The sequence below is a fragment of the Solea solea genome, chromosome 14, assembly GCF_958295425.1.
Source record: "Solea solea chromosome 14, fSolSol10.1, whole genome shotgun sequence".
Classification (NCBI taxonomy): domain Eukaryota; kingdom Metazoa; phylum Chordata; class Actinopteri; order Pleuronectiformes; family Soleidae; genus Solea; species Solea solea.
Genome location: NC_081147.1, coordinates 20,436,950 through 20,459,113, shown reverse-complemented (window position 1 = coordinate 20,459,113; position 22,164 = coordinate 20,436,950). Strand labels below are relative to the sequence as shown.

The 22,164-nt window shown below is 35.6% G+C and overlaps 1 protein-coding gene across 3 annotated transcripts; it reads left to right on the top strand.

The window, feature by feature from the left end:
* The first annotated feature begins 115 nt into the window (after positions 1-115).
* On the top strand, positions 116-21,979 carry sash3 (SAM and SH3 domain containing 3). Of its 3 annotated transcripts, XM_058649395.1 has the most exons (11): positions 116-239; positions 1,989-2,092; positions 3,175-3,256; positions 5,512-5,607; positions 5,696-5,719; positions 7,384-7,518; positions 18,990-19,125; positions 19,225-19,382; positions 19,631-19,843; positions 19,927-20,071; positions 21,089-21,979. In XM_058649395.1, the coding sequence occupies exons 3-11, from the start codon at positions 3,200-3,202 to the stop codon at positions 21,415-21,417; spliced, it is 1,293 nt and encodes a 430-aa protein (XP_058505378.1). In that variant the 5' UTR covers positions 116-239; positions 1,989-2,092; positions 3,175-3,199; the 3' UTR covers positions 21,418-21,979. The 3 variants fall into 3 exon arrangements, with proteins under 3 accessions (XP_058505378.1, XP_058505377.1, XP_058505380.1); XM_058649394.1 differs by lacking the exons at positions 116-239; positions 1,989-2,092 and having other exon boundaries at positions 2,988-3,256; XM_058649397.1 differs by lacking the exons at positions 116-239; positions 1,989-2,092; positions 5,696-5,719 and having other exon boundaries at positions 2,992-3,256.
* Positions 21,980-22,164: the final 185 nt, after the last annotated feature.

The window sequence follows — 22,164 nt, the reverse complement described above, 5'->3', positions numbered from 1 at the left end:
TAAAGTAACACTCTTTAAAAGAGAGGTGTCTGATCACTTTTGGGCTATCAAAAAAAATATTGTTTTGAATGTTATGTTAATATTGTTGGCTGACAGGTGCGATATATGTTTTAATATTCCCAGAAACATCATTTTGGTGCTTGCTGCCACCGGGAGAAGACACTTGCCGGCCTACAGCAGTCTGGATGTTGTTGATCTTCTTCCATTTGCACATACAGTGTTGACTCTTCGACCTGCAGGTCATTTAACATTCACATTTTATATGGTTTCCACTCATTAGTGATAAGGCTTATGACTCATGTAACACTGAATGTTTCACATTTAAATGAGAAAAGATGGATATAGGTAGGTACGTAGGTGGGTGGGTGGTTAGGCGGATGATGGAAGTTGGTGGGTGGGTGGATGCATGAGTAGATAGGTGCGTTATTTATTACTCTGCTTTCCTGCATTATATATATCTTGGTTGAATATTGCTTCTGTAGGTGTTTCCCCACACCTGCACAGTAATTCAAATATGGTAAAAGATAAAAGGCGGGTGAAAGGACTTGATTTCACATTTTTGACAATGATAGTTCTCAAAAAATGACTTCTACAACACAGCTTTTAAGGAAACAGCAGTTACACTTGTGTAGTTGTTTGTTTAGTTAGTCTCATAGATCTTCTTCTCAAAAACATTATTTTAGTATAAATGCAACAACAAAAAACAATGACATGAGCTACATTCATTAATCAGTATGTAATAGGTGCTACCCTGCAGGAGGAGCGCCTTTACTTTCATTTCTTACAATTCTATTAAAGGATACTCCTCATTCTGTACTTTTACTTCTATTTCACAGTGAAGTATTGCTACTTTTACTTGAGTAGAGGGTCTAAATGTGTACTTCTGCCGTCTTGCACTCTTTTTTCTCAGTTCCTTCAAAAGCAGTCAACCTTTTGTTTATCAGTTTCACACACTACCTTGACGCTCTGCAGACAGTTGCCAGCCTTCAGTCAAATGACAGGAAACTGAAATAGGGCATCATTTTATCATGTGGTTTGCTTAACGCCCCCCCCACCACCACCACCACCACCAAAAACAAGCTAACCTTGACTTACACTGTACTTCCCTCTCTTGTTACTAACAGTGCTGGATGAGTGTATATTCAGAAGCATGCGCATGTCTGTGAGTCACACAAGTTGTCTTTGTCTTCATTTTGCTATTTTTACAGTGTCAGCAAGTCCTTCGACCTTTAAACCTGTTAGTCTCAGAAAGCGTTTTCTGCATAAAATGTCCTGATGAAACTGGACTTGTAGCCGTTGGCAGGCAGTCTCTGCTGCAGCTGCAGACAGCTGTTAGTTTCTAAATCTGTCATCTGTGCAGATCTCTCACTTCCACATGTTTCGGCCGCAATGACGACTATTATTTGCACGTTTGAGACCAATGGCTCCCAAAGAGTCATCGTCTGGTCAGGGTGTTTTCACAGGTCAAATCGTGTCTGCTGTGATTAAGGGTTGGACGATTATCCCACGTCATCATCAAGAGAACTTACATTATCTGGATAACTGTGAATAGAGTAAATCATAAATAAATATTCTTGCAGAGACTGCACCCGTCACTCAGGTTTAGATGTCCCCTTAAAGGCTCATGGAGCAGTCATCCAAGACATTTTTAAGATTATCTGTGTAATCATGATTAAAACAAATAAGAAAACTAATAAATGTGGATATATAAACACACAACACACATCAATCCATACATATACTGGATGTGCACAACAATATATACATATATTTACATGTTATAAATCATGGGGTCTTTCAAAGGCATCATGATTTATCTTGTTTGAAATTCTTTTCTCACCCAAAAACATATTCTATCTACAGTACAATTCAACAAAATAAGTAATAATAAAGTGATTGCAATGTGCATGTTTTTTATTGCAATCACAATTATTTTTGCTGTGACACTGCAGGTGGTGTGAGCTGGTTTGTCATTCATTATCTTTTAGAGGAGGAGGAGTTCCCAGACCAGACCAGACCAGCACCAGCACCCGGCTTGTGTGCTGGGCTGAACCAGGCTGTGAAAACCTGTAGGAAGCAAGACCTCTTCACGGTGATTTGTCATTTTTATTAGACATCACAATCTTCCGTCCTGTACCAGGTTTCGGCACCAAAATGTAGGGACTTAACTGTGACTGATTCTACAAAAATGACACTGACGTCACATCAGTGCCTCTCCTACGTTACTGAATTAATAACGAACAATAACGAACAATACAGAATTAAATAACAAGGTGATATACACAACTCGAGGTTCTTTCTTCGCATTTACTGTATATTTATTTCAAAGTACCAAAACTAAACCTGCTGCATCCGTCACTTGAACACTTTGACAACAATATCTCCAGAAGACACAGAACTCACATTAAGTTAAATCAACACTCAAAGTTGTATTAAAATATGCCTTTTCACTGTCCATTCCACACCAATTTACACAGGATCCCCAAACGACTATCCTGAATAACTAAATCTCAATTATTTTGTATTAGTGTATTATTTGAGCTGCTAATATCAAGGTCGTGAAAGATGTTCTTCTGCATGGAATATAGTTTACCCATCAGTGTCAAAAAGAAAGAACTGCATAATTCAGCTTGCTGTGTTTGCCTCAGTGTTGTTTGTGGTGTATTATGATGATGATACATGATTTTAAATAGATCTATTGTTTTAATCTTGATAATATGTGTAATATTTTTTAAGGTGGACCCGACTGTCCAGTCCTTCTGGTCAAAGACCTGTTTATTTTCCAACAGGTCTTCCAACTGAAACCTAACTATGGGTCATGTGGATGACATGTTTTTGTCTTTGGTCTAAAGAAGGACTTGGGTCTGGACTTAAACACTCCGGTGTTTATTTTGTTTTGCACACTTCACAAGTCTAAAAAGTATGTGTAACAAACCCAGAGAAGTCATGTGTAAACCTGAACACTGAGGGGGGGGGGGGAGAAATGGTTTTGCCTCTTCGGTCTCTGTGTGGCCGTGTGACTTCCTCTCAAAGCTTCTGTTCTTCACTTGACTGCAGCAGCAGCAGCAGCAGAGAGCCGCTCTGTCTTCCTCTGTGTTGTTGTCTATCGCTGGCGGCGAGATCACAGTGACGCGAACCCTGATTAAAGGGCATTAAAACCTTGTTTGTGCACAGAGACTTTCGAGGACCACTGAGGAAGATGTTGAGGCGACGGCCTTCAAATGCCTCAGAGAAGGAGCAGGTGCAGAAGAAGAAGGTGAGTTGAGGTTTTTTTTGCTTTGTTTTGGTCAAGGTGAGAAAGTCCCTGTGGTGAAATTGGGCTTTTATTAATGTACAGTCATATAATGTGATGATGGTGAATGTTATGATGTGAATACAGTAGAATTGTGCAGCCATTTTGGTGTGAACATCCTTTTCGACACAGGATGTCAGCTCAAACTTTTGTGGTGACGCACACAGTTACAAAGAAACACAAATCTCTGGAAGATGCTGTTCCTGTGTAGAAGTTTATTCTGTGTGCTCCTCTGGTTCCTGTATTCTGTCAGGGTGAATCATTGCTACAGATGTCGTTTGAGTCAGAGCTGACTTTTGTGGCTTTGGCTCCCTGAGTCTCCAGTTGCCAACATGAGCCTGAGCCTCCTACGCTTCACACCAGAGCCTCATTTTCCATCCACATCTCTCGCGCTGTGGTCAAATTTGCACGTTGTCATTATGTCTCTCACTGGCTTTGTTCTCTGCGCCTCTGTCTCCTCGCATAATTACCGGTGGCGATCGCCGAGGCTAGAGAGCGTCACTGTTCCATGACATGATCAGTATTCACAGAGGATTCGTGTATCTGAAGGTTTCATGGCTTTAAAGGGAAGTGAAGTGTGGTTGAAAAAAAAAAAAGAAAAACTCAAACCGGCATTTGCCTCGACTGCTGAGGTTGGTTATATTTTGATGGAGACTATCATCTGCCAGCGCTGACTGCACATCTGCAATGATTGGCTGCCAGCAGTTCACCCGTTTCCTGTGGTTTCAACCAGCAATCAAAAACAATGATAACACGCACGGGGAAATGTAGTCATATATGAGTTATAACAATAAAACAGTTGACAGCACATTACAACTCAATGTGTTTTTACATAAAAACAAAAAACTGTTATATATGGTTGTCGATCAATAAAACCTTCAACAGATCTATTTATGATAATGAAAAGAAGTCATTATTGAAATGATTTATTCATTTTTAACTGTATGTATTACTATTATTATTATTGTTGTTGTGTTTTGTTATCAATATTATTAAAGATCCAGTGTGAAAGAAATGATGACATCTAATGGTGAGACTGTAGATTCCAACAACTTCAATGTTGTCTTGAAAGTGGTTTGTCTGTTTGAGCTGCTGCAGAAACAGAACAGTACAAGATGGCGACCTCTGTAAAGCAAGGTCCTTGCCTGGAGTGCATATGAACCCACGCCCCCCCCCCAATCAATCTCAAGCTATAATGAGATATTTCTGTATGCTTTTGTTTCATCAATAGATTCATTTTTTGCATCGTAAATACATTTATGTTGTGAACTAGTTATTGTGTCATATCAAAACACTTTTTAATTTCAAATTATGTTATTATAAAATTATTATTTCATTGTCTTTTTCCTCAAAAAGGTGGACCTTTTTTTTTCACTTGACTGCTCATGTGGTGACAGGTCATTTGAGTTTGAGACCCCTGATATAAAGATTAGGGACAGCAGATTTATTCTTCTTTTTTTTTCATATTTTGGATTCACTGGCGATGACGCACACGTTCACAGAAACAAAAATTGTTTGCCTGCTGAAGGTCGAGATCAGGCGTCTGCAACCTTAAGTATTAAAAGAGCCATTTTTGTCCCTTCTCCACCCAAATAAATGCAATCTGGATCCATAAAATGAAGATAACATAATGTATGAAGTTAGATTTGATAAAGTTCCTGCTTGAGAAAACCTAATAAATAAATAATATTCCAGCACTGTATGAGAATGTGAAATAAACAAACGCAGCTGCATCACAAGGATTTTCTTCACTTGATCAAGTGGAAAAACAGTTTGTTGCATTTGACGCAGTGTTCGCTTTGAAAGAGAGAACGAAAATAAAGATAAACATATTTTTTGTCAAAGCTACAGGGAGGAGCCACTGCAGAGCCCTGGTCGAGGTGAACTTCTGAAACTATTCTTGCAAGTTCAGTGCACTTAAATACACCGTTCTGTCAAAACCCTCCTGAATGTGACACCGCTGACCTTTTAAGAGCCACTGAGCAGCAGCAGTTGCTTCATGTGTTGCAGTGCATGTCGTCGATAAGCACGTGAGACATAAGCTGTTGGAAAAACTGTACATTCAGTGTGTGCAGAGATGATAATGAGTCATGAGTTCATCTTTATCAGCGTTTGCATTAAAAAAACAACCACCAACCGACAGACGTGTCTCTGGTATGGTTTACGATTTCAACACCTTGCTCCTCTGATTGTGATTTCATGTCATCGTGTGTCCACAGCTCAGTCTGCAAAGGTCCAGCAGTTTCAAGGATTTTATGAAGCACAAACCCAGCAGTCCTGTGGCATCAGACAAGGACTTCACTCTGGAGGAGAATGTAAGATGAGCTTATTTTGTTTTACCTCTCTTTGTTTGTTTGAAAAGCTGAAGTGGATGCTGTTTATAACTTTTTTTTTAGTTTATAGTCCCTGAATGACAGCTCTTTTCAGGTAATTTGTCTCGCTCTTCCTCATTCTACAAAGACTCCAGAGGCCAAGCTGAGTTTGTTATCAGTGAGCTTCCTGATTTAACACCCCCCCCCCCACACACACACACACACACACACACACTGTTCGCAAATGTCTTCTCTTTTTTCTTTTTTTTTATTTAAAAGAACTTTAATAACTTCCCAGTAATGTTCTGCATATCGTGGGTGGAAGTTGGCACATGTTAAAAAAAAAAAAAAGAGGAGAAGAGAGGAAGTAAGAAGGAGAAGTATTGCACAGATGAGAGCGAGCAGAGCCGTGTGTGTGTGTGTGTGTGTGTGTGTGTGTGTGTGCAGACAGACAGACAGGATGTCCTGTGATGTGAGCTTGTCAAGCACAGAACCTCACACACATTACACTTCATGAAGGTGAAGGTCTTCATCCACCACAGAGCCTGAGCATGTTCACTTTAACCCTCTTAACATCTTTAGCTCTCTATTTTGACTCAGAAAACAAACTGCATCTCTATGTGTGTGTGTGTGTGTGACAGCAGTGTGGGTGTGAATGTGTCATTGTGGTTACTGAATGTTACACCCGGAAAATACACAGTATTTCTCTTCACTGTGGAGCACAGTGAAGAGAAAAGAGAAGAGAAATTGAAAATGAAAACATTTGGGAACGCTTTTATTTTATTGTTAACAAACACACAAAAAAAGGTATTTCCTATTTTTATGTTATGTCAATGTAAATGTACTTTATTTCTATATAGCCCACAGGTTATCAAAGTGCTTTACAAAATAAAAGCATTACAGACACACACACGGCATTAAAAACAAATTCATGAAGCATAAATCATAGCATGAAAATACCAATTAAAAACAAACAAGAATAAAAAAAACTTACCCATTTTTGTTTATAGCTTTTCTCTGTTTAAAGTAGAGCTGCAACTAAAGATTATTTTCATAATCGATTAATCTGTCGATTATTTTTTCCAATGAATGTTTGGTCCATAAAATATCAGACAACGTTAAAAAAAATTGTTGATCAGTGTTTGTCAAACCTGCACATGATGAGGTTCTCAAACTTTGTTTTGTCCACAAACCAAAATAATTGAGTTTTAATGATTTCTTTGTTAAATGGAGCAAGGAAATGAAGAAAATATTCACAGAAAGAAGCTGAAACAATCAGAAATCTTGTTTATCATGAAGAAAGATTCAAACCGATTAATCAATTATCAAAATAGTTGACTATTAATTTAGTAATCGATTAATAATCGATTAATGGAGTAATTGTTTCAACTCCTCACTGAGGTCAGATCACTTTGTCCGTGTTCATCTTTGCTCTTTACAGAGGACACAACCTCAAACCAAGTGTCTGCTGCATCAAAGTGCCTCACTAACAAACACTGAATACATCATTAGCTATCATTGCAGAGCACACAGGTGTGTGTTTTCCTGTGTCTGTGTGTGTGTGTGTTTGTGGGTTTACTCAGTTTGTGTATATTCCAAACCCTTATTAACCACAAAGTCTAGTTTGTGAGAAGTGGGTTGTTTTTGTCACTATGAGAGTCATAGGCACTGACTTTGACTTTTGACATTTTGACTTGATGACTTGACTTATTGTACATTTTATGTACATTTTATGTACATTTCTGCTTATGTTGTTGACCCGTTTGCCTCTGATCACAGGCGGCAGAGAGCGTCACAGCAGAGGAGGCGGTAAAAAGTGGCAGCAAACTGGGCAAGACATGGCGCAACGTCATCTCACGCACCATGACTCGCAAAACGTCCAAGATGGTGCAGAAAGCTCTGGCTGAGGAGGGGGTAAAAAAAACAACCTGTTCAACTTACAGTGACCTTATTACACACCTGTTTAACTAATTTACCAATGCAGACATTATTATACTACTACTAATAATAATAATAATAATACGTTTTATGTACATTACACCTTTGGGTGCAATAAATAAAACTCAAAATATGAAGCAGGGGGAAGTCAAGTAATGTACAACATTAGTGAAGAAGTTAAAATATTAAATACACATCCTTGTTGTTATAGTGTATTTGTCCTTTAAAGTTCAGTCAAATAATCAGGGTCTATGCAGGGCTTTTTAACATTATTTAATCAGTCCTAAAAACATCATCAAGGTAACTAGAGACATCAGATCACTACAAGCTGCTGAAGTTCACACTGAGCATCAGAATGATGGAGAGAGGTGATTTCTGTGAATGTGTCCTGGTTGTTGGAAGTTTTTCAGAAACTGTTCATCTTTTTGTGGTGATTATCACACATGAACCATTACAAAGAATGAAAAAGAGAAAACGTTGATCTTGTTTTGATGTCAGGCATCAGAGGAAAATAAGCAGACTATTTCCAAATAATATAAATAATAATATAAATGTAAAACAGTAACTAAAATAACCACAACCTATTTATTCAGAAAAACATCTCTGACCACGACCATGTGTCTGCAGAAAAACCACACCAGGTGCGGGTATTTTATTAGATTCACCTAATAAAATGGCAGAGTAACATCATCATGCAACCGTGGATACCCTGAACTAGTGTTTACGATTCATTGTTGGACAAAATACATGACACTTTTGAAACTGAGACATTTACTTTTTGTCTCCATCTAGTGGACAAATTTAACAACGACAAAAAAAATCAAAATTCAAAAGCAGAACGTAAATGTGTACGTAAGTTATAATTTTATTTCTCCCTTAAGAGGGAACATGATGCATGCTACAAATGAAAACTCATCAAAAGTCAGTTATCATATTTATCTTCATCTAGGCCAACCACTGACACATTAATGCAGGAACAATCTGTAAAATAATATATATATTTAAATTTGTCTAAATGTGGGATTTTTTCAACACTTTTTCAAAGTCATACATTAGTATGTCGTCCAAAATGTGTTAAAAGAATTCATAAAAAAGTCATATTTTAGTATGTCTTTCAAAATGTGACGAAAAAGCCATAGGTAAGTACGTCGTCCAAATTTTTACAAAAAAGTCATAGGTTTATATGTCCTCCAAAATGTGACAAAAAAATCATAGGTTAGTATGTCGTGCAAAATGTGACAAAAAAGTCATACTTTAGTATGTCGTCCAAATTTTGACAAAAAAGTCATACTTTAGTATGTCGTTAAAATTTTGACAAAAAAGTCATAGGTTAATATGTCCTCCAAAATTTTGACAAAAAAGTCATACTTTAGTATGTCTTTCAAAATGTGATGAAAAAGCCATAGGTTAGTTTGTCGTCCAAATTTAGAGAAAAAAGACATAGGTTAGTATGTCGTTCAAATTTTGACAAAAAAGTCATACTTTAGTATGTCGTTCAAATTTTGACAAAAAAGTTATACTTTAGTATGTCGTCCAAATTTTGACAAAAAAGTCATAGTCGTCCAAAATGTGACGAAAAAGCCATAGGTTAATATGTCCTCCAAAATGTGACAAAAAAGTCATAGGTTAATATGTCGTCATAATTTTGACAAAAAAGTCAGTTTTAGTTTGTCTTTCAAAATGTGATGAAAAAGCCATAGGTTAGTATGTCGTCCAAATTTTGAGAAAAAAATCATAGGTTAGTATGTCGTTCAAATTTTGACAAAAAAGTCATAGGTTAATATGTCCTCCAAAATGTGACAAAAAAATCATAAGTTAGTATGTCGTGCAAAATGTGACAAAAAAGTCATACTTTAGTATGTCTTCTAAATTTTCACAAAAAAGTCATACTTTAGTATGTCTTCCAAATTTTGACAAAAAAGTCATACTTTAGTATGTCGTTCAAATTTTGATGAAAAAGCCATAGGTCAGTATGTCGTCCAAATTTTGAGAAAAAAGACATAGGTTAGTATGTCGTCCAAATTTTGAGAAAAAAGTCATAGGTTTGTATGTCGTCCAAATTTTGAGAAAAAAGTCATAGGTTAGTATGTCGTCCAAATTTTGAGAAAAAAGGCATACTTTAGTATGTCTTTCAAAATGTGACGAAAAAGCCATAGGTTAGTATGTCGTTAGTATGTCGTCCAAATTTTGAGAAAAAAGTCATAGGTTAGTATGTCGTGCAAAATGTGACGAAGAAGCCATAGGTTAGTATGTCGTCCAAAATGTGACTAAAAAGTCATAGGTTAGTATGTCGTCCAAAATGTGACTAAGAAGTCATAGGTTAGTATGTCGTCATAATTTTGACAAAAAAGTCATACTTTAGTATGTCGTCCAAATTTTGAGAAAAAAATCATAGGTTAGTATGTTGTCCAAATTTTGAGAAAAAAGTAATAGGTTAATACGTCGTCCAAATTTTGACAAAAAGTCATACCTTAGTATGTCGTCCAAATTTTGACAAAAAAGTCATACTTTAGTATGTCGTTCAAATTTTGACAAAAAAGTCATAGGTTAATATGTCCTCCAAAATGTGACAAAAAAGTCATACTTTAGTATGTCGTCCAAATTTTGAGAAAAAAGTCATAGGTTAGGATGTCTTCAAAATTTTGACAAAAAAGTCATACTTTAGTATGTCTTTCAAAATGTGACGAAAAACCATAGGTTAGTATGTCGTCAAAATTTTGACAAAAAAGTCATACTTTAGTATGTCGTTGAAATTTTTAGAAAAAAGTCATACTTTAGTATGTCGTTCAAATTTTGACAAAAAAGTCATAGGTTAATATGTCCTCCAAAATGTGACAAAAAAATCATAGGTTAGTATGTCGTGCAAAATGTGACAAAAAAGTCATACTTTAGTATATCTTCCAAATTTTGACAAAAAAGTCATAGGTTAGTATGTCGTCCAAATTTTGAGAAAAAAGTCATAGGTTAGTATGTCGTCCAAATGTTGAGAAAAAAGTCATAGGTTAGTATGTCGTCCAAATTTTGAGAAAAAAGGCATACTTTAATATGTCTTTCAAAATGTGATGAAAATGCCATAGGTTAGTATGTCGTCCAAATTTTTACAAAAAAGTCATACTTTAGTATGTCTTTCAAAATGTGACGAAAAAGCCATAGGTTAGTATGTCGTCAAAATTTTGACAAAAAAGTCATACTTTAGTATGTCTTTCAAAATGTGATGAAAATGCCATAGGTTAGTATGTCGTCCAAATTTTGAGAAAAAAGTCATAGGTTAGTATGTCGTCCAAATTTTGAGAAAAAAGTCATAGGTTAGTATGTCGTCCAAATTTTGAGAAAAAAGTCATAGGTTAGTATGTCGTCCAAATTTTGAGAAAAAAGTCATAGGTTAGTATGTCGTCCAAATTTTGAGAAAAAAGTCATACTTTAGTATGTCTTTCAAAATGTGACGAAAAAGCCATAGGTTAGTATGTCGTCAAAATTTTGACAAAAAAGTCATACTTTAGTATGTCTTTCAAAATGTGATGAAAATGCCATAGATTAGTATGTCGTCCAAATTTTGAGAAAAAAGTCATAGGTTAGTATGTTGTCCAAATTTTGAGAAAAAAGTCATAGGTTAGTATGTCGTCCAAATTTTGAGAAAAAAGTCATAGGTTAGTATGTCGTCCAAATTTTGAGAAAAAAGTCATAGGTTAGTATGTCGTCCAAATTTTGAGAAAAAAGTCATAGGTTAGTATGTCGTCCAAATTTTGAGAAAAAAGTCATACTTTAGTATGTCTTTCAAAATGTGACGAAAAAGCCATAGGTTAGTATGTCGTCAAAATTTTGACAAAAAAGTCATACTTTAGTATGTCTTTCAAAATGTGATGAAAATGCCATAGATTAGTATGTCGTCCAAATTTTGAGAAAAAAGTCATAGGTTAGTATGTTGTCCAAATTTTGAGAAAAAAGTCATAGGTTAGTATGTCATCCAAATTTTGAGAAAAAAGTCATAGGTTAGTATGTCATCCAAATTTTGAGAAAAAAGTCATAGGTTAGTACGTCGTTCAAATTTTGACGAAAAAGTCATACTTTAGTATGTCGTCCAAACTGTGACAAAAAAGTCATAAGTTAGTTTGTCGTCCAAAATGTGACAAAAAAAGTCATAGGTTAGTATGTCGTTCAAATTTTGACAAAAAAAGTCATACTTTAGTATGTCTTTCAAAATCAGTCAAAAACGTCATAGTATAGTATGTCGTCCAAAATCAGTCAAAAAAGTCATAGTATAGTATGTTGTCCAACATCAGTCAAAAACGTCATAGTATAGTATGTCGTCCAAAATCAGTCAAAGAAGTCATACTATAGTATGTCGTCCAAAACAGCACCAACACAGTTCAGGAATGCAGAGGGCACTTGTTCCAACCTGGGGTTGAACCCGCATCTGTATTTTCAAAGGCGAGAGTACTAACCTCAACACTAACCTTGTGGACCCATGCTCTAGTATGTTGTCCTAAATGACATCAAAACACCATACATTAGTATGTCGTCCAAAATGTGACAAAAAAGTCATAGTATAGTATGTCGTCCAAATCAGTCAAAAAAGTCATAGTATAGTATGTCGTCCAAAATGTGACAAAAAAGTCATAGTATAGTATGTCGTCCAAAATCAGTCAAAAAAGTCATAGTATAGTATGTCGTCCAAAATATGACAAAAAAGTCATAGTATAGTATGTCATCCAAAAACAGTAAAAAAAGTCATAGGTTAGTATATCGTCCAAAATCAGTCAAAAAAGTCATAGGTTAGTATGTCGTCCGAAATCAGTCAAAAAAGTCATATGTTAGTATGTCGTCCAAAATCAGTCAAAAAAGTCATAGTATAGTATGTTGTCCAAAATCAGTCAAAAAAGTCATAGTATAGTATGTCGTCCAAAATCAGTCAAAGAAGTCATACTATAGTATGTCGTCCAAAATCAGTCAAAAAAGTCATAGGTTAGTATGTAGTCCAAAATCAGTCAAAAAAGTCATAGGTTAGTATGTCGTCATTATTTTGACAAAAAAGTCATACTTTAGTTTGTCTTTCAAAATGTGATGAAAAAGCCATAGGTTAGTATGTCGTCCAAATTTTGAGAAAAAAATCATAGGTTAGTATGTCGTCCAAATTTTGAGAAAAAAGTCATACTTTAGTATGTCGTTCAAATTTTGACAAAAAAGTCATAGGTTAGTATGTCGTCCAAATTTTGAGAAAAAAGGCATACTTTAGTATGTCTTTCAAAATGTGATGAAAATGCCATAGGTTAGTATGTCGTCCAAATTTTTACAAAAAAGTCATACTTTAGTATGTCTTTCAAAATGTGATGAAAATGCCATCGGTTAGTATGTCGTCCAAATTTTGAGAAAAAAGTCATACTTTAGTATGTCTTTCAAAATGTGACGAAAAAGCCATAGGTTAGTATGTCGTCAAAATTTTGACAAAAAAGTCATAGTATAGTATGTTGTCCAAAATCAGTCAAAAAAGTCATGTATAGTATGTCGTCCAAAATCAGTCAAAGAAGTCATACTATAGTATGTCGTCCAAAATCAGTCAAAAAAGTCATAGGTTAGTATGTAGTCCAAAATCAGTCAAAAAAGTCATAGGTTAGTATGTCGTCATTATTTTGACAAAAAAGTCATACTTTAGTTTGTCTTTCAAAATGTGATGAAAAAGCCATAGGTTAGTATGTCGTCCAAATTTTGACAAAAAAGTCATAGGTTAGTATGTCGTCCAAATTTTGAGAAAAAAGGCATACTTTAGTATGTCTTTCAAAATGTGATGAAAATGCCATAGGTTAGTATGTCGTCCAAATTTTTACAAAAAAGTCATACTTTAGTATGTCTTTCAAAATGTGATGAAAATGCCATCGGTTAGTATGTCGTCCAAATTTTGAGAAAAAAGTCATACTTTAGTATGTCTTTCAAAATGTGACGAAAAAGCCATAGGTTAGTATGTCGTCAAAATTTTGACAAAAAAGTCATACTTTAGTATGTCTTTCAAAATGTGATGAAAATGCCATAGGTTAGTATGTCGTCCAAATTTTGAGAAAAAAGTCATAGGTTAGTATGTCGTCCAAATTTTGAGAAAAAAGTCATACTTTAGTATGTCTTTCAAAATGTGACGAAAAAGCCATAGGTTAGTATGTCGTCAAAATTTTTACAAAAAAGTCATACTTTAGTATGTCTTTCAAAATGTGATGAAAATGCCATAGGTTAGTATGTCGTCCAAATTTTGAGAAAAAAGTCATAGGTTAGTATGTCGTGCAAAATGTGACAAAAAAGTCATAGTATAGTATGTCGTCCAAAATCAGTCAAAAAAGTCATAGTATAGTATGTCGTCCAAAATATGACAAAAAAGTCATAGTATAGTATGTCATCCAAAAACAGTAAAAAAAGTCATAGGTTAGTATATCGTCCAAAATCAGTCAAAAAAGTCATAGGTTAGTATGTCGTCCGAAATCAGTCAAAAAAGTCATAGGTTAGTATGTCGTCCAAAATCAGTCAAAAAAGTCATAGCATAGTATGTTGTCCAAAATCAGTCAAAAAAGTCATAGTATAGTATGTCGTCCAAAATCAGTCAAAAAAGTCATAGGTTAGTATGTCGTCATTATTTTGACAAAAAAGTCATACTTTAGTTTGTCTTTCAAAATGTGATGAAAAAGCCATAGGTTAGTATGTCGTCCAAATTGTGAGAAAAAAATCATAGGTTAGTATGTCGTCCAAATTTTGACAAAAAAGTCATAGGTTAGTATGTCGTCCAAATTTTGACAAAAAAGTCATAGGTTAGTATGTCGTCCAAATTTTGAGAAAAAAGGCATACTTTAGTATGTCTTTCAAAATGTGATGAAAATGCCATAGGTTAGTATGTCGTCCAAATTTTTACAAAAAAGTCATACTTTAGTATGTCTTTCAAAATGTGATGAAAATGCCATCGGTTAGTATGTCGTCCAAATTTTGAGAAAAAAGTCATACTTTAGTATGTCTTTCAAAATGTGACGAAAAAGCCATAGGTTAGTATGTCGTCAAAATTTTGACAAAAAAGTCATACTTTAGTTTGTCTTTCAAAATGTGATGAAAATGCCATAGGTTAGTATGTCGTCCAAATTTTGAGAAAAAAGTCATAGGTTAGTATGTCGTCCAAATTTTGAGAAAAAGGTCATACTTTATTATGTCTTTCAAAATGTGACGAAAAAGCCATAGGTTAGTATGTCGTCAAAATTTTGACAAAAAAGTCATACTTTAGTATGTCTTTCAAAATGTGATGAAAATGCCATAGGTTAGTATGTCGTCCAAATTTTGAGAAAAAAGTCATAGGTTAGTATGTCGTGCAAAATGTGACAAAAAAGTCATACTTTAGTATGTCTTCCAAATTTTGACAAAAAAGTCATAGGTTAGTATGTCGTCAAAATTTTGACAAAAAAGGCATACTTTAGTATGTCTTTCAAAATGTGATGAAAATGCCATAGGTTAGTATGTCGTCCAAATTTTTACAAAAAAGTCATACTTTAGTATGTCTTTCAAAATGTGATGAAAATGCCATCGGTTAGTATGTCGTCCAAATTTTGAGAAAAAAGTCATACTTTAGTATGTCTTTCAAAATGTGACGAAAAAGCCATAGGTTAGTATGTCGTCAAAATTTTGACAAAAAAGTCATACTTTAGTATGTCTTTCAAAATGTGATGAAAATGCCATAGGTTAGTATGTCGTCCAAATTTTGAGAAAAAAGTCATAGGTTAGTATGTCGTCCAAATTTTGAGAAAAAAGTCATACTTTAGTATGTCTTTCAAAATGTGACGAAAAAGCCATAGGTTAGTATGTCTTTCAAAATTTTGACAAAAAAGTCATACTTTAGTATGTCTTTCAAAATGTGATAAAAATGCCATAGGTTAGTATGTCGTCCAAATTTTGAGAAAAAAGTCATAGGTTAGTATGTTGTCCAAATTTTGAGAAAAAAGTCATAGGTTAGTATGTCATCCAAATTTTGAGAAAAAAGTCATAGGTTAGTATGTCATCCAAATTTTGAGAAAAAAGTCATACTTTAGTATGTCGTCCAAATTGTCACAAAAAAGTCATAAGTTAGTTTGTCGTCCAAAATGTGACAAAAAAAGTCATAGGTTAGTATGTCGTTCAAATTTTGACAAAAAAAGTCATACTTTAGTATGTCTTTCAAAATCAGTCAAAAACGTCATAGTATAGTATGTCGTCCAAAATCAGTCAAAAAAGTCATAGTATAGTATGTTGTCCAACATCAGTCAAAAACGTCATAGTATAGTATGTCGTCCGAAATCAGTCAAAAAAGTCATAGGTTAGTATGTCGTCCAAAATCAGTCAAAAAAGTCATAGTATAGTATGTTGTCCAAAATCAGTCAAAAAAGTCATAGTATAGTATGTCGTCCAAAATCAGTCAAAGAAGTCATACTATAGTATGTCGTCCAAAACAGCACCAACACAGTTCAGGAATGCAGAGGGCACTTGTTCCAACGTGGGGTTGAACCCGGATCTGTATTTTCAAAGGCGAGAGTACTAACCTCTACACTAACCTTGTGGACCCATGCTCTAGTATGTTGTCCTAAATGACATCAAAACACCATACATTAGTATGTCGTCCAAAATGTGACAAAAAAGTCATAGTATAGTATGTCGTCCAAAATCAGTCAAAAAAGTCATAGTATAGTATGTCGTCCAAAATATGACAAAAAAGTCATATTATAGTATGTCATCCAAAAACAGTAAAAAAAGTCATAGGTTAGTATATCGTCCAAAATCAGTCAAAAAAGTCATAGGTTAGTATGTCGTCCGAAATCAGTCAAAAAAGTCATAGGTTAGTATGTCGTCCAAAATCAGTCAAAAAAGTCATAGTATAGTATGTTGTCCAAAATCAGTCAAAAAAGTCATACTATAGTATGTCGTCCAAAATCAGTCAAAAAAGTCATACTTTAGTTTGTCTTTCAAAATGTGATGAAAAAGCCATAGGTTAGTATGTCGTCCAAATTTAGAGAAAAAATTAATAGGTTAATACGTCGTCCAAATTTTGACAAAAAAGTCATACTTTAGTATGTCGTTCAAATTTTGACTAAAAAGTCATAGGTTAATATCTCCTCCAAAATGAGACAAAAAAATCATAGGTTAGTATGTAGTGCAAAATGTGACAAAAAAGTCATACTTTAGTATGTCTTTCAAAATGTGATGAAAAAGCCATAGGTCAGTATGTCGTCCAAATTTTGAGGAAAAAGACATAGGTTAGTATGTCGTCCAAATTTTGACAAAAAAGTCATACTTTAGTATGTCTTTCAAAATGTGATGAAAATGCCATAGGTTAGTATGTCGTCCAAATTTTGAGAAAAAGTCATAGGTTAGTATGTCGTGCAAAATGTGACAAAAAAGTCATAGTATAGTATGTCGTCCAAAATCAGTCAAAGAAGTCATACTATAGTATGTCGTCCAAAATCAGTCAAAAAAGTCATAGGTTAGTATGTCGTCCAAAATGTGACAAAAAAGTCATAGTATAGTATGTCGTCCAAAATCAGTCAAAAAAGTCATAGTAGAGTATGTCGTCCAAAATCAGTCAAAGAAGTCATACTATAATATGTCGTCCAAAATCAGTCAAAAAAGTCATAGGTTAGTATGTCGTCCAAAATGTGACAAAAAAGTCATAGTATAGTATGTCGTCCAAAATCAGTAAAAAAAAGTCATAGTATAGTATGTTGTCCAAAATCAGTCAAAAAAGTCATAGTATAGTATGTTGTCCAAAATCAGTCAAAAAAGTCATAGTATAGTATGTCGTCCAATATGTGACAAAAAAAGTCATAGTATAGTATGTCGTCCAAAATCTGTCAAAAAAGTCATAGTATAGTATGTCGTCCAAAATATGACAAAAAAGTCATAGTATAGTATGTTGTCCAAAATCAGTCAAAAAAGTCATAGTATAGTATGTCATCCAAAAACAGTAAAAAAAAGTCATAGGTTAGTATATCGTCCAAAATCAGTCAAAAAAGTCATAGGTTAGTATGTCGTCCAAAATATGACAAAAAAGTCATAGTATAGTATGTCATCCAAAAACAGTAAAAAAAAGTCATAGGTTAGTATATCGTCCAAAATCAGTCAAAAAAGTCATAGTATAGTATGTCGTCCAATATGTGACAAAAAAAGTCATAGTATAGTATGTCGTCCAAAATCAGTCAAAAAAGTCATAGTATAGTATGTCGTCCAAAATATGACAAAAAAGTCATAGTATAGTATGTTGTCCAAAATCAGTCAAAAAAGTCATAGTATAGTATGTCGTCCAATATGTGACAAAAAAAGTGATAGTATAGTATGTCGTCCCAAATCAGTCAAAAAAGTCATAGTATATGTCGTCTAAAATCAGTCAAAAAAGTCATAGGTTAGTATGTCGTCCAAAATGTGACATAAAAGTCATACTTTAGTATGTCGTCCAAAATGTGACAAAAAAGTCATAGGTATGTCGTCCAAAATCAGTCAAAAAAGTCATAGGTTAGTATGTCGTCCAAAATGTGACATAAAAGTCATACTTTAGTATGTCGTCCAAAATCAGTCAAAAACGTCATAGTATAGTACGTCGTCCAAAATCAGTCAAAAAAGTCATAGTATAGTATGTTGTCTAAAATCAGTCAAAAAAGTCATAGTATAGTATGTCGTCCAAAATGTGACAAAAAAGTCATAGGTTAGTATATCGTCCAAAATGTGACAAAAAAGTCATAGTATAGTATGTCGTCCAAAATCACTCAAATAAGTCATAGCATAGTATGTTGTCCAAATTTTGACAAAAAAGTCATACTTTAGTATGTCGTTCAAATTTTGACAAAAAAGTCATAGGTTAGTATGTCGTCAAAAATGTGACAAAAAAGTCATAGTATAGTACGTCGTCCAAAATCAGTCAAAAAAGTCATAGTATAGTATGTTGTCTAAAATCAGTCAAAAAAGTCATAGTATAGTATGTCGTCCAAAATGTGACAAAAAAGTCATAGGTTAGTATATCGTCCAAAATGTGACAAAAAAGTCATAGTATAGTATGTCGTCCAAAATCACTCAAATAAGTCATAGCATAGTATGTTGTCCAAATTTTGACAAAAAAGTCATACTTTAGTATGTCGTTCAAATTTTGACAAAAAAGTCATAGGTTAGTATGTCGTCCAAATTTTGAAAAAAAAAGTCATACTTTAGTATCTCGTCCAAATTTTGACAAAAAAGTCATAGGTTAGTATGTCGTCCAAAATGTGACAAAAAAGTCCTATGTCCAACACACATTTTGACCACATTCTACAGTTAACAATTTGATGATAATTACATATGAAATTCAAATGATTGCTCCTTTTTTTCTGTACTATGTTGTAATGTAGGTCAGTTTTGTTTCCCAATATAAAATCATCATGTGTTGTTATTGTCTGCTGAACTCAAAGTGATGAGATAAACTTCTGTCCGTTCAGGGTGAGAGCGGTGAGGAGCTGTCTCCCGTCTCTGCTGACTGGCATCCAGACCTGCGTGCAGGACAGAGGACGTCCGTGTGCTCCTCAGGGTCAGAGGACACCCTGCCCAGTCCCATCTCCCGCCAGCTGTCCGGCAGTAAGTCCAGAGACGCTGACACAGACACCTCCTCTGTGCACTGAGTCTGTGGACGTCACACACATCATAACAATTATCTGACCCTGCTTCTCACCTCAGGCAGTGACAGACAGAGCCTGGACAGTGGATACTGCCAGAGGGACAGCATGAGACTGGAGGAGAATGGCGTGTCATATAATGGACCGTTCTGCGGTCGTGCTCTGGTCCACACTGACTTCATTCCGAGTCCCTATGATGTGGAGTCACTCAAACTCCAGGTGAGAAGATTGTCTCCTTCTCTTTTTATTTATCATCAGATTTTATCTGGTGTTTTACTGGGATTTTGTTTGTCATGTTTTTATTTTTTTTACTCTTGCAGTGTCACAGTCTAAACATGTTCCTGTTTGTGAAGAACACAGTATTTTTTGGTACATAAACAGTCATTAAAGAGATGTTGGTTCATGGTGTGAACACTCAGCTCAGACAGGAGAGTGCAGATTTATCGTTTGTCATTTCTCTTTCACAGAAAGGAGACATCATCCACATCATTGAGAAGCCTCCTGTCGGGACGTGGACAGGGAAGCTCAACAACAAAATGGGCTCCTTTAAGTTCATCTACGTCAACCTCTTGCCGGACGAGAGTCCTCCCGTCAGGAGGTCACGCAGCAGCAGCAAGACCAACCGAGCTAAATCCAAACCCAAAACTCTGGAGGAGGTGCTGGACACCATCGGCCTCATGGTAACACAATAACCTGAACCTAAAACGGTCCTCGTGTCTCAGTCTGTGTAAGTAACGTGTGTGTGAATGTTCTTGTGTTCCAGGAGCTGAGCTCCTTGTTGTCCATGCATGGTTTCCAGAACCTGGAGGACTTCGCAGGACTGAAGGAGTCTCACCTCAACGAGCTGAACATCACAGACCCAGAGCAGCGCTCCAAGATCCTGAACACCACTGAACTGCTCAGAGACTGTAGGTTCACACACCGTTTACGCGCTCACCAGCCACTTTATTAGGTACACCTGCTTGTTCACTCACAAACATCTCGAGGGTTCTTTAAGCAGAAGTTCTCAGGGTTAAAATAAAGAGGGCAGCGGAGAATGAACAGACTGGTTTGAGATGATGGAAATTCAACAGTAACTCAAATAACCACATATATGTATATATATACATATATATATATGCTGTATATATATATGTATATATGATATGATTTCAATCAAATGTTGAGATGTGAAAGTGCTGCGAGAGCATGTAACTCATCTCACAATAACACCGTGGCCACCACAATCAATGGAATCCGCTCTGAAATGTAATGGGGTTTGTTTTTGTTCATTTTTGCTCATCCTTCACAAAATGTCATGGAAATTGGGAGCGGGTTCAGTAGTTTTTGAGTAATCCTGCAAACAGACAGACAGACAGCCTTGAAAACAGAACCCTCTATAACCATAATCTCATAGCATTGAGATGATTCTGGTGATCAAAGTAGGGATTTCAGTCACGTGTGTTTGTGTAGAAATGGTATGACGGCCGCGCTCCTATTTCCCTGCCTCAGCGTCGTAATTAGACGTTTAATGTCTCTGCTGCTACACACAACATCACGCTCAAAGTTCACAGTCACACGCTCAGTCAGCTCGTCTTTCCTCCAGATTATTAATTATTAAGCGAGACTTGAACCGTTAACTGCAGGTTGAACGCGGCTCACAGATTTCTTGGGTATGCGTGGATGGATGTTTCTGCTAGAAAAACTTAAAAATCAGTCAGGAGTGAACAAAAAACAGGACTTATATGCATCAGGTGGTGAGATATATGACTCACAATGAAAGATAATGCTGTTCTGGAACTAAATAAGCAACAGTTATTGAACAAGTAGGAGCACCGGGATTAACAGGTGATGACGTGATCGTGTTTAGTGTCTAAACAAAGCTGCGACTGCAGGTTGGTTGCAGGACCATGACTCTGAAAAATAAAACGTGATTGTCTTTGCAGCTGACGACGAGTCAGAGCCAGAGGAGGAGCAGAAGGAGAAGGTGGAGGAGGAGGAAGAGGAGGAGGAGAAGAAGGAAGACGCCAAAGAGCCGAGGGACTCAGGCTGTTTCGAGAGCTCGGAGAACCTGGAGAACGGACGCGAGGAGCCGAAGACAGACGGAGGTGATGAGGCATCTGAGGACAAGACGCACAAAGAAGAAGGAGAAGAAAAAGATGAAGGAGGAGAGAAACACGATCAGGAGTCAGGAGGTCAAGAGGAGAAGCGCACAGATCCGATGGAGGCTGTTGAGGAGCAGCTGCAGGAGCTGACTGTGGATGACGGATGCTGAAGTCGTGGACTTCATTTATTCCCGAGACTCTTTGGAACAAACGGCTCTTCGTTGTACGCGAGTGGACTGAAGGTAGAAAGACGAGGAACGAGGGCTGAAATACTGTGCGAGAGGGACAGTCTCTGTCTTACTGTCGAGAAAAAGTCAATGTTGTGTATACTGTTGTGTTGTTGACATTTTGTAGGGTTGACAAAGAAGAACTTTTTAGATTTTTACTGGTGCAGCAGACGCAAATAAAAATTAAATGAAATGTAAGCTGTCATGAGACTGTTGGACTTTCTCTCCGAGTGCTTTCTCGAGTTATGTATGAATTAAAATGTGTGTTTTTTGTTTGAAATGCTACAAGTGAAGCATTTAAACGTTTTTCTCTAATGTTTTCACACAGTAAAGTGTCATCAGAATAAGAATGTAAAATGATATATGTTCTCATGTTTTTTCCGTGTAACTTGAATTATTCTCATTACTTTGGGTTTTACTTGTTTTGAAAGTTATTAGTCATTTATCCGACCATGTAAAAATGCTGTAAATAGAATTTTAATAAAATTCAGTGATACTTGTATGATTATTGCTGTTGTTCTTGTCGCGTTTTTTTCATCTTAGGAAAAAAATGATACAACTCAATTATAGCTGGTATTTAAACTCATATAAGTGTTAATGAAGGACATTTATTAACTGGATCCAGAGCTTTTGATTACTTTAAAATATAGATCAGCTGAACTATGAATTTGAAATCTGTGGAAAAGATTA